General features: G+C 48.9%; 1 protein-coding gene across 3 annotated transcripts in view; it reads right to left on the bottom strand.

The window, feature by feature from the left end:
- PHACTR1 (phosphatase and actin regulator 1) overlaps positions 1-12,805 on the bottom strand; it is a gene marked incomplete at its 3' end in the record, with an annotated part of 250,961 nt that overhangs the window by 7,296 nt on the left and 230,860 nt on the right. For all 3 annotated transcript variants that reach the window (XM_081246168.1, XM_081246166.1, XM_081246167.1), the window contains 2 exons: positions 9,140-9,195; positions 4,174-4,235 (listed from right to left, as the gene is read on the bottom strand). In XM_081246168.1, coding sequence (XP_081102294.1) covers positions 4,174-4,235; positions 9,140-9,195 — 118 coding nt within the window. The remainder of the gene's footprint in view (positions 1-4,173; positions 4,236-9,139; positions 9,196-12,805) is intronic.

Consider the following 12,805-nt stretch of genomic DNA (forward strand, 5'->3'; position numbering starts at 1 on the left):
GGATGCAGTCAGCCTGTGACGTTTAGATCACTTGGTCCATCGTGAACTTATAGGTGGGAAGACGAGGTCCAGAGAGGCAGCTGATGCATCACACACATGTGAGGGGCAGGGGACACAGGGCTCCTGATTCCTGGACTTCTCCAGGGCTCTGTGAAGGAGTTTACTAACTCATGAGCTGCCTCCAGGCCTATTCAGACAGCCAGCCAGGCTGTCTCTTAATAACACTGCAGTGTCTCGGTCTGTACACACGGTGTGTCTGTGCATGGGTGTGGATCTTCCCACGTCTGTCCTACCTTTCCCAGCAGGTGACAGAAACCTTACACAACAGTTTTATATTATTCTCGATTTGTGAATCCACATGTGTGTGTCAAATTTAGTGCTCTCTGCAAGATGGGTTTGTAATACTTTCTGTGTGTGTGTGTCTTAGACACAAAGAGAGTGTATGTGCAAACAGTATGCAAACTACGGGGTGTGCAGGAATGAGAATATGTTGATTTATGAGGTCATGGAGACCCTACCCCTCAATAGCTCAAATGAAAGGTGAGTCCACAAAGGCAGAGCTAGCCCGCGTTGATGCCAAGGAAGACCCGGACGGGCCCTTTGGATAGGTCTGTGGTGAAGGAATGAAACAAGTGAATTATTCAACCATCTCCCAGTGTTACCCGCTAGCATCCTTCCTTTGTACTTGAACAACGTAAGGCTGACATTTCTATTATCTCTTCCTGTCACCAGATTTATTTCTTCTGGAGCAACACAGTTGCTCTCTCTTTAGGATGCTGCCAATCTCATGTTCAACCGATGTTAGTTAAAAGCAATTTTTCTCTAAGCCCTAGACTCTATTTAATTCTATTAATAGAAGATGCAGTCAAATAGAATCTTACCACAAAGGCCTATAAAACAAACACACGCAAGTGAATCCAAACCACTCCGGCTGTTCTGACTGTATATCATACACCTTTGGCTGGTGAAGAGCATCATTAGAAACTGCCTGGCTGGTGCTGAGCAGAATGGTCCAAAAGCAGGACCAAAGCAGCCTGCTGGTCCCCCTTGGCCAAGGGAGGAAAAACCTGGGGCTCAGAGGCCTACTGGGCTGTGGCACTGGTCACCTGTCTAGACACCGTGTAGCTCCCCGCTCAGAGTGGCTGCAGTCTGTCCCGAGGTGGCCCTGGTTTTCCCGGGACAGGGCATTTTGGCATCAGCTGTAACCTGTCACAGGAAACCAGAGGTTTCCCAGGCTCTATGGTTAGGGGTGCCGTAAACAAAACTGGTGGCCTGTCCTGACTCCAAGATGTCAGTGCAGGGCGCTCTGTACTGTCCTCAGAGTACACAGGCATTTACCGTAATACCACAGGGCAGGAAGACTTCTACTCCAAGCCCCAGTTTGTGTTTTTAAGGACTTACTAGCTCGCCCTGGGGTGTTAGACAAACAGGACTATTTTCCAAGTGTGCCATGACAGGGGAAAGGTTGTTAAAGTCGAAATTTCTAATTTAAATTTCTCACAGTCATGTTCTAGATTTTATTAATAGCCTGTCTATGGTAGAGTCTGGAGTGGACAGAAACCTAGAGGTTGGCTCTGAAGGTGAGGGACTGTTTTTCATGTCTGAATCTGGTGGGGATTAGACACGACCTCTCCAGATCAATAAGAGACGGGGCCCAAGTGCCACCAGGGAGTGAGTGAGGAAGACTCACTGCTGGGAGCATCTCTAACAACTACCTGGACTCTGCTGTGAGCCAGGGCTCACACCCCTGGCCACATGGGGCACAGGAGAGGTGCCTCTGGCTCATGGATGGCTCTAGCCCTTGGGGTGCGTGAACCCAACTTACGTGCCTGGACACTAAGGAAATAATCTTTGCAGCCAAAGTTGGTTTTCTGAGGATGATGGGCTGGAAGAAGGGGTGGGGTGCAGAGGTTGGTAGCGTTATGTTTCCATCTATGGCAGCAATAATGTCGTTTGCAACCAATTGCTCAACAAAAGGGTACGTTGAGACCCCAATTCCACTGTTAATACAACCTGACCCGGGTCCATTTCTTCCCTTCCTTCCCTTCTTTCCTTCCTCCCTTCCAGCCATCCTCCCTCCAATACTTCTTCCCATTCACCCATCCATCCAGCTAGCTAGCGAGTTTTTGGAAGTGGGAAGCAGGCATTTATCCCAAGATAAAGCATGTAAAGTTTAGGTTAGTCTCAATTTGGCTGAAGAAAATGCCTGGCCTGTGGCTATTAGCATCTGCTACTGTGTTTTATTTTTCTCAGTGTCTTAAATAGAATGATATTGAGGAAATCCTCGGGCTGAGGGTAAGTGGAAAGCATCCCCCACCACTGGCTTCTGGTCTCGGTGTGATAAAGGCTCCCGAGGAACAGAACATGCCCAGAGCCGGGAGGTGATACGGATTCCCTACCTGCTGGCACGCTCCACATCTCTGTTCACAAAACCAGATGTGAACGCTGTTTCTGGTCTCTCCCTCATAAACAGTTTATCCCTTCACTCAGGCTCATTATTTCTAATTCCCCAAGCCAGTCCCAGGGGAGGCAAATGCTGAAATTACAAGGCAGTTTTCCTGGGAGAAGGAAAGAGAGATAACCAGGGGGAGGAAGAGGCATTTATCTTGACTTGAGGACCTGCAAAAACCCCGCCCCTAGCATTACCCCTCCTGGGGGAGACGGGTGAGGGAGGAGACCCTCTTCTCTCACCCCGTCCTGCCAAACTATGCAATTAGTCAAGCTTTCCCTTGCAAAATCAAATGCACTTTTTAAAGACATGAGAATTAGGTGCATGTCCAAATCTTTCCCTATTACTAGTTTTTAGCAAGAAACCCTAAAGTTTAGGAGAATTTTGGGGTCCCAGCAATCAAGTCCAATGAACTTTATGAAAATCTGATTAAACATTTTTTCTGAATGTCTAGGCCTTTCTCTATCAGAAACGAGGGGTCATCACCAGTCTCCCTTTGATACCCTCATCATTTCAAAGACACACTTAGAGTAATGCACCTCCCCCGGTCCCTCTCACTACTCAGTCTCAGGAAAAGGGATGCCCTGTGTCCAAAGGCTGGGTGGTCTTAAGGATGTAAAAGTCAGACCTTGACTGGAGTGAGGGCACCTGGATGAAGTGAGGGCCCTTAGCTCTTGTTCGAGTTTCCCACCAGGGGACACCAGCCCGTCAGCGGCTTGTCAGGCCCTGGCTTATCCTACTCCTTTTAATTGGGATGGCGTTTGGCTTGTCACCATATGTTTGGGATGCTCTAAAGGCAAGAAAGTGTTGAGAAACACAAATCATCACCTTAATAATTGGTGCGATATTTCAGGATCTCTGAATTTCTTCCTTTGCATAATATTTCTAGGGAGAAAAATCCATTAACCTTTAAAAAATTAATTTTAATGGGTCTCTTAACTGTCTCTAAGCTTTGAGTATCTTTCTCTCAAGATGGTCACTGTTGGAGGCTGATGAAAAACACTCTAGTCAGACAGAATATAGTAGTATATCTTCTGTGTCATTAATTAAAGTTGTCAACATCCTCCAAGAGTAGCCTCAAATAAGAGTTTATTATCAAAGAGGCCACTCAGAATTAGATCCACTTGGGTCTACCTTACATTGCCAAGCCATCTATTTTGGGCGTTAAAAACATAAAAATTCTAGCTTTCTGACTTTTATCTAAGTGCTTTTCAAACATCTTCATTAGATTTATCAATACTTTTGCCATTTTCCTAATTCAATAATTCAAATTGGATTTAGCATAATAAATAGTTCTTAGGTAACAGGTCAGGAATAGTATCAGCGGAGACAAGGAAAACTCACACTTCCCCAGGGTCATAGCAAATAACTGATACACTTGAACTTGTGATTTTGATAATGAATTTCCAATCGCCTCATGGGGTTACAGTGAATTTTTAAAAACAAAATATTCACCGTAACTGCAAATACAATGCACCTGACATCAAGTTGCTTGGGGGTAGGCCAGGGTCACCAGCCAAAAGGCTGAGGGTCATGAAGCTGAGTGGACCACTGGCCCCTGGAGAGGTCCTGGCGAGTCCAGAGAGCCGCATGCCCTGACACCCGAGGAATGGAACCATTAATGTCACTTCCAATGGGCCAGGCAGCTGCAAGGCCAACACAGGGCACAGCAGGGGAGGGTGGCCCCCTGTCCCGCCCCAGCTCGGCATGGAAAAACATCTCACCTTCCGAGTTAATCTCCTCTTGATCTCTCGTTTCTCCTCTTGCTCCTCTTGTTCATTCCGAGCTGAAAGAAACATTTAAGACGCTTTAGATTTTGGTAGCAGTGTTGCACAAAGGTGTACCTCTGCAGGTTCTAGGCCAAGCAGCTCAGTTTTTTTGTTTTTTTTTTTCGGTACGCGGGCCTCTCACCGTTGTGGCCTCTCCCGTTGCGGAGCACAGGCTCCGGACGCACAGGGTCAGCGGCCATGGCTCACGGGCCCAGCCGCTCCGCGGCATGTGGGATCCTCCCGGACCGGGGCACGAACCCGTGTCCCCTGCATCGGCAGGCGGACTCTCAACCACTGCGCCACCAGGGAAGCCCCAAGCAGTTCAGTTTGAAAAGGAGGAGAGAGTTCCCGTCCCCTACCCTGGCCACCCTTTCTGCTTGTGGGGACACTTTCCAAACTGCCTGTACTGTTTCAAATGGGTGGTGAGTGGGTTGACCTTATTTTGTTTTACGTCACACGGGGTTTCAAGTCTGCAGGCCGAAACGCTGGGCCAAGAGGAGGGGCTACGAGGCAAGGAGGTAGGTCCTGAAAGAGTGGGGTACCGTCTGCAGTGACGCAGGCGTCCGGGGAGAGGTGGGGCTCCCTTCTGTGGACGAGACCTGGGCCTCACGCAGTTCTGCCTCAAGCCTCACGGCGACCGGAGGGGACTCGCTGTGACGTGGCCCTGGTGCCCGGTGCCCTGCGTGCATGGAACAGAAGCCAGGCCCCGCGGGGGCGCCTGCCACCTGCCACAGGAACAAAACGAGGCACGGCGGACGCCAAACGCAAGGCTGGAATTTCAAAACGCTCACCTTCCACAAGCCCCGATTCCATGAATTCTCTGAATCTTCCAAGAAGTCCACAGAGCACGTGTGAGGCCACAGCGTGGGATACAACTGCCTACATTTAGGCTTCTAAGGAGCGTCTTAGGAGAGCAGACTCCAGAGCTTAAACCTTCTCAGCTCAATATGTGGGGTGACTTAGCATCAGGCGTGTAAAGCGCTGAAGGGAGCAGAGATTCGGAGGACAGAGAACGCGGGAGGATCTAAGCAACGCAGTGACCTTGGGCATCTCACGTTCCTCCCAGGCCTTGCAATGGAAGCACGGATCGCAGCATAATACTGTCTAACTTGAAGAAAAATCACGAACGTCAGCCTGGCTCCCATGCCTCTGTTTCTCGTCTACTGAACTGAGGGTGGCATCAGAGAGAGACCGCCACTGCCGCTTGATTTCGCACAGGCTGCATCAAAAGGGCCCTTGTTCCCTCATTTTGAGATCACCGTTGGAAGTTATGGTTCCATAACTCCATTAACTTACCGTGCGGTGTGCGCTCACCCTTGAGTGGCCTCAGTATAGGACAGAGCTTTAAAACAGGGACCCCCTTGTGCCTAGGAGTGGGGTGCCCTCGCCCCTCCTGCCAGCCTGATGGCGGCAACCACAGCCTCAGCTAACTCACACTGCAGGTAGCAACACCTCCTGCCAGAAGGAACGGTGGTGGTTCAGAGCACAACTCACGTCCTTGAGCGATACTCCCGGGGGCACGGTTTGGCCAGTGTGACTGCCTGTGGCGACCAGGATCTTGGACCGGGACAGCTCCAGAAATGGCCACATCCTGCCGTGGGCCAAAGTCCCCAGGGGTCCCCGCTGCCCCAAACCCCACTCGAGAGCTCCTTCCTTTGAATTGAAAGGTCCTCCCCCCCCACCCCCCCACCCCAGGGTTCCTTTTAAAAATGAGAATGTCTCTTGGATAGAAACCTGTTCAACCAGTCAGCCATTACTATCTTCGTATGAACTAATGTATCAGGGAGACACTGGGAGGCAGACTGCCAGCCCCAGAAGAAGGGAGGCCCCCAAGAGCTGCATTTGCAGGTGGGAGGGAGGACGGCAGGAAAGGTCTCGAGTGGATGGTGAGTGCCCGGGGGGCAGCTCGAGGGCACTGGGTTGAAATGGACAGACTTGTAGCCATATCAGGGCAGGAGGGGCCCACGGGACCACCTAGGCTACTGCTTGTGGCTTGGAAATGGGGATAGGAAGGCCCAGGGGAGTTGAGCGTCTGGCCACACACTCCATGGCTAACAGACAGACAGATAGTCCAGCTTCTTTTCCTGCTTGGCTACGCTGCCTCTCCCCCCATCACATTTTGCTCAGGGCCAGCCCTCCTCCTCCTCACTGGTTACTGGCCTCAGACTCCACTCGAAGCTGCCTCATCCTACAGGCCCCCTCCCGAGCCGTGAAGGTCGGCATCCTGCCCATCGCCTACAGGTGTTCCTGAGGTCCCTCTGAGGGGTAGGAGCCCCAAGCTACCACCTATGGAATCTATACCTTTAGCTCAAAGCCATTTACAAACCCAGGGTCATGGATTCTCAGGCAGTGGGGGCCAAGACAACCCCACTGGGCAAGTGGGAAGGGAGACCAGGAAAAGCCCTCGAGGTCATGGCCGGCTGCCACCATCAGAGAGTGCATTGTGTGCTCAGATGTGCCCAGGGTCTCATTGGCTGCCCAGTGGAGCCAGTACTGCCCACAGGGCCGGGTGGCCTGGGGCAGAAGTCAGACCCGGTTTGCAAAGCTCCACCGCCCAGCCAAGCCACCGCTCTGGGCCTCTCTCCTGCACACTTAGAGATGTGGCTCATCCCTTGACTTAAAGCCCAGATGATAATTCTCAGAATACACTGTTTGAGGGTTGTCTTCTGATACCACTAAGCATTTCTTGTTTAACAATCACACAAGATTTAAAAAAGAGAAAGAAAAAGCTATTTTGGAAAACAAAATTCCAGAACACAGGGAGGAAAAAAAAAATACCGACAGGAAAAATAAGCTCCTTTCCGAAAAGTTTTGAAACTGCGAAATGATGACCCTGTTTGAATTTGGTCAAGTGATCCTTCAATTTGCAACTACTCAAACAGGACAAAGACGCAAGAGGCAACAGAACGAAAGGGAACTGTGGGAACAACTTGTAAGCCCCTGGCTCCCCTGACCCTGAGCCCCCAGGCTCAATGGACGCAAGTAACTGTCTCTAAGACCTGAGTGTCTTTCTGGAGGGTGAGAGAAACCTAACTCGAGAGGCCTGCCCGTCGCCCCCCATGGATCTGGGCAGACGAGGTGTGGAAGCTGGTGCCTTCGGGAAGCCAGGTGAGCTGGGGATTCTCTGCCTTCTCTTTCCAAAACCTGTGCCCTCGCTGAGAGAAGTTCTATCTTCTGAAACCTGAACAATTCCACAGACGCTTTTAGCCTCTTCTTTAAGAGTTAGGCTGGGGACCCCAGGTACCGTGTGGCCCTGTAAGAAAGTTGTACAGAGATTCCTTCAGCAGACCACAGATCTGTGTGAGGCACGTCTCGGGGAGAAGTTTAAAAGGAGAAGAAGAAAGCCCGTTCACCAGATTTCTGGCTTTAGGAACAAATGGACACCTTTTTATTTTTCTTTCTCTCTAACGTAGACAATTTATAATGGATCAGCTATCAAGTTGGGGCAGAAAGGGAGACACGCCGGCCAAATGCTTCCCCAGCCAGGAAAATCATCTGAAAGAATTCTAATTCTGTTTCATGGCAAAGTAAACTTAGAAACTTTTAAAGGTACCCCCTTCGTTAGGAAGAACGTAATCATATGCACAACTTCCTAGAGATCTGGGAAATGGGTGAGGTGCCCTCAGGACTGAGGAAGGTCAAGGCTGAAAGGAACAACCACTGCAAGGCGAGGGTGTGGCCGAAGCCCGGAGCAGCGTGGCAGGATGCTGGTGGAGGCACAGGGCACGCAAGTGGGTGCCCTGGGGTACGGGTGCTGTGGGTCACGACACCGGCCCCCCCATCACAGCCCTCGCCAGTGACATTCAACAGCAAACCATTTGGCACGGACCCAGTCGCAAGGCCACAACGAGCAAGGCGAGAAAAGCAAAATCAAGAACACTTTTGTTTGGTCAAAGTGGAAATACCCAGCTACTCACACAGGGCCTCACGCGACTGGGGCGTGGGTGTGTGCATGCGTGTGTGTGTGTGCATAGCACAGTAGTTCCGTAAAACTCTGCGTAGCATATATTTCTCTTTTCTGGAGCAAATCAGAAAGGGATAGACGTGTGGGGAGAAAGGGTCTGAAGTTAAACTAAACATATCTGTTGACCATCTAGAGGGCAGTGTCGGTGAGACTAGCATGATGAAGCTGAGAGGTTTTAGTTTTCAATGGTTGAATATCTCCCCCTAAACTGAGCCATACTGGTTGGTGCCCATGAGATGCTGGATTTCTTTCAGCATTTTAAAAATAGGTATTTAAGCACCACATGGGCTTTCTGTACCTAGGCAAATATCTCTGATATTTGTCCTGAACCAAACAAGAGGCTCGTCGGCTTTTTCTGTCCACAGACACAGTGACAGCGAGTTTTCCTGAATGAGAGCCTGGGCAGCTACACCAGTGGCCAGTTGTAGGAGGCCTGAGAGGAGGCCAGGGAGGATTTCCCCTTGGAAATGCTCTCTTAGACTTTAGGTTTAATGCTCAGAGGGAGGAGGGATTTTATCACCAGCAGCTGGCTGCCGTGGCAAGTCACGTTTTCTGGTCTTCATTTTCAAATGGCTACTTGCCCTCTTTTAGCCATCAATATCACTCTTTTAGCCATCAATATCATATTTGCAGTTTTTCAGCCAATCTGGGTTGAAAGGTGACCCCAACTCTCACTTACTAGTAAGTCCTCTCGCTCAAACTTTTCAGCTTCTCTGACTTGGCAGCCCACTAAAGGGCAGGTTCTTCCTGCAGACCCCGAGGTCCTCACGAACTAAGGGGATCCGCATTTGCTTGCTCTGTGGGGATGTTCGAACACACAAGGGCGAAGCCTCCGCCACCAGAGAGGGTTTCGATCGTTTCCACACCAGCACAGGGGAGAAACCCTGTGGCCTGCCATCACACAATAACCAAAGCCACCACGAAACGGCAGCGCTTGCCACGGGCTCTGTCACTTACGTTTCAAAATGTTCCTTTGCTCCAACTCCTCTGCGGTCGGCCTCTGGCTCAGTCGCCTGCGGAAGAAATCCAGGAAAAGTTTTTGGACCATGTCATAGCCTCCTTGGGTCGTTAATCTCCCCGGCCGTTGCAGATACATGAGGCATGGTCAGCGGCTGGAGGCCCTCTTCCATCCTGTGCCCTGAGAGACCAGCGCTCACCACCAATGCCTCCTGAGTTCCTCGTTTTCAACCCCAGGAAAGGCACCGACGTGATGTCACGTGGAGCCGAACCCCCTCCCTCCACCGGCCCCTCCCCAGCCCTGCTCCTCCGGGCCTCCAGGAGCGTGGACTCTTCTCACAGAAGTCCCTTTCTTTCGTGTGGCCTCCCAACTTCGGGAGCATGGCCTCTGCTTTTCTCCCCCCGGCCCCCGAGGCTAGAGCTTCCCTCTTGCCATGTTTGTGCAGACCCAGAACACAAAGAGGCTCACGGCCCCATGGAGACGGGAGACAGCACGTCTGTCTGCAGAGAACAATAGCTGCTCTTCTGGTCGCCACCCATCGCCACCAGAGACTTATTAGACACAAGGTGGCAAGTGAACAGGAACAGAAATGACACTTGGTGCTGGCACGTAATTTAGCCACAACAAGTGAAACATCATAGCCAGGATGTGAACTTGCTATGATGCAACAGCAGGGGCCGGGGGCAGACAATGGGCGGGCACTAGGTAGGGACGGAAGTTGCCAGAGAATGGGAAGGACACCGAAGAGGAGACTACACGTTCTTAGAGATGCTTTTAGGGATGTGACTCCAAGGGCAAGGGAAGCAAGAGCAAAGACAAGTGGGACTACATCGTACTAAAAAGCTTCTGCACAGCCAAGGAAATTATCATCAAAACAAAAAGGCAACCTACAGAATGGGAGAAGATACTTGCAAACCATATATCTGATAAGGGGTTAAAATACAAAGTATATAAATTGCTAATACAACTCAACAATAACAAAAAGCAAACAACCTGATTAAGAAATGGGCAGAGGACCTAAGTGTCCATCGACAGCTGAATGGATAAAGAAGGTGTGGCACATACATACAATGGAATATTACTCAGCCATAAAAAGAAACGAAATTGAACTATTTGTAGTGAGGTGGATGGACCTAGAGTCTGTCATACAGAGTGAAGTAAGTCAGAAAGAGAAAAACAAGTACCCAATGCTAACACATATATATGGAATCTTAAAAAAAAAAAAAAAAGGTCATGGAGAACCTAGGGGCAGGACGGGAATAAAGACGCAGACGTAGAGAATGGACTTGAGGACAAGGGGAGGGGGAAGTGTAAGCTGGGACGAAGTGAGAGAGTGGCATGGACATATAAACACTACCAAATGTAAAATAGATAGCTAGTGGGAAGCAGCCACATAGCACAGGGAGATCAGCTCGGTGCTTTGTGACCGCCTAGAGGGGTGGGATAGGGAGGGTGGGAGGGAGACGCAAGAGGGAGGAGATATGGGGATATATGTATATGTATAGCTGATTCACTTTGTTATAAAGCAGAAACTAACACACCATTGTAAAGCAATTACACTCCAATAAAGATGTTAAATAAATAAATAAACATAATATGTTGCTTTACAAGAAAAAAAAAAGGCTAAGCAACAGGAAGAAAAAGAGATTGGCAGAGGATCTGAATAGACATCTTTCCAAGGAAAACATACAGATGGCCAACAGGCACATGAAAAGATGTTCAACATCACTAATTACCAGGGAAATGTAAATCAAAACCACAATGAGATATCACTTCACATGTCAGAATGGCCATCATCAAAGAGACCACACAAAACAAATGTTGGCAAGCATGTGGAGGAAAGGGAACCCTCGTGCACTGTTGGTGGGAATGTAAACTGGTGCAGCCACCATGGAGAACAGAATGGAGGTTCCTCAAAAAATTAAGACTAGAACTACCATATGACCCAGCTATTCCACTTCTGGGTATTTATCTGAAGAAGAGGAAAACACGAATTTGAAAAGATATATGCACCTCCATGTTCACTACACCATTATATACAATAGCTAAGATATGGAAGCAACCTAAGGGTCCACTGATAGATGCATGGATAAAGAAGATGTGGTACATACACACAATGGAATATTACTCAGCCATGAAAAAGAATGAAATCTCGCCATTTGCAACAACATGGATGGACCTTGAAGGTATTATTCTAAGTGAAATAAATCACACATTGAAAGACAAATCCCACATGATTTCACTCCTGTTAGAATCTAAAAAACCCCCAAAGAAATGAACAAACACAATAAAACAGAAACAAACTCACAGAGATCAGATCAGTGGTTACCAGAGGGGAAGGGGACTTGGGGGGGCGGTGAAATGGGTGAAGGGGGTCACTGTATGGTGACGGATGGTAACTAGACTTGTGGTGGTGATCACACTGCAGTGTATACAGCTGTTGAATTATAATGCTGTAGACCTGAAACTTATATTTAAAAAAAAGAAAAAGAGAACCACATGCCCAGATAAAGTTCCAGGAATGATCATACAACAGGCCTCAGCATCACAGAGATGTTTGTATTTCTGAGGCTCTTGAAAATTATTTAACAACCCTGCAGTTAATTATTCAGCATTTTGCTTCCCCCATTGGGATGAGGTATGTGTGAGATGAGAAAACTGTGGAAGGAGTTTGAGGCCCCTCTGACTCCTCCAATGGGACTAAGGGGTAAAAAAGAGTGCTGTCCTGGCAGCAGAGGTTAGAGACCCGCCCCAAACAGTGGCAACTAGCGTGTATTGTTGGCAAGATGTTTACACCCTGGACTCTGGAGACCCAGAGTGAAGATAAGAAGTCCACGGAGCCGCCAAGTGTAACTATTTTAAATCCAGTGCTCACTGACAGTTGATTCTGTGATCCCCCAATATCATCACCACTTAGGCTGTAGATAGGGAATGGGCCTCAATGCCAGAGAAAGGATTTTTGATCAGTTACCTGTCTGCAAACCCCATAGCACCCTGGAAACTGCTGGAAATGGTATTCCAAAGTGTTTTTAAGTTTGTAAGAACATTTTCACGTCTATTCTTCATTTTCTTCTCAAAACATCCCATGAAGGGATTATTTATCCACACTGATAAGGGCCCTCTGGGTATTTGGAAATTCACAATGCTGGAGCTTCCATATTTGGACTCAGCAGTCTTCCTGTCCTTTCTAAAACAGCATTCTCAGACTGTAGGAAGAAACGTGAGATTACACAACTGGGCAAGCTGGTGTCATAGGTCTGGGATGCAACTCCTGACTCCACTTAGAATGAGTTTCTTAGAGGCTCCGCCTCCCCTTTCAATTTATTTTCCCTGAGAAAACTGGTTTCTTTGGTAGGGATGCACAGCCACCTTTCTGGGACCATTTAGTAAAAACCCAGGTTTTTACATGAAGCTTGGGTTTGGGGGCCGTATGTTTTGAAGAAGCCCTCCAGATTCAAGGTGGAGTTTGCATCTCAGAAGAGGGGGCCAGTGTTTTGGAATCTTATGCCCTGAAGTGTCTGCAGAAGGTTCCCTCACTGGCTTGTGCTAAGCAGCCCATGGATCCCACGACCAGATGCGTTGCCTGGTTCTATTCTGGCCTTTTTCTTTTTGTTTTTCTTATGCGACATGTTTGAAGGGGACAAAACAATGAGTGACTGAAATCT

This window comes from Mesoplodon bidens (assembly GCF_964165515.1).
Source record: "Mesoplodon bidens genome assembly, chromosome: 10".
Taxonomy (NCBI): domain Eukaryota; kingdom Metazoa; phylum Chordata; class Mammalia; order Artiodactyla; family Ziphiidae; genus Mesoplodon; species Mesoplodon bidens.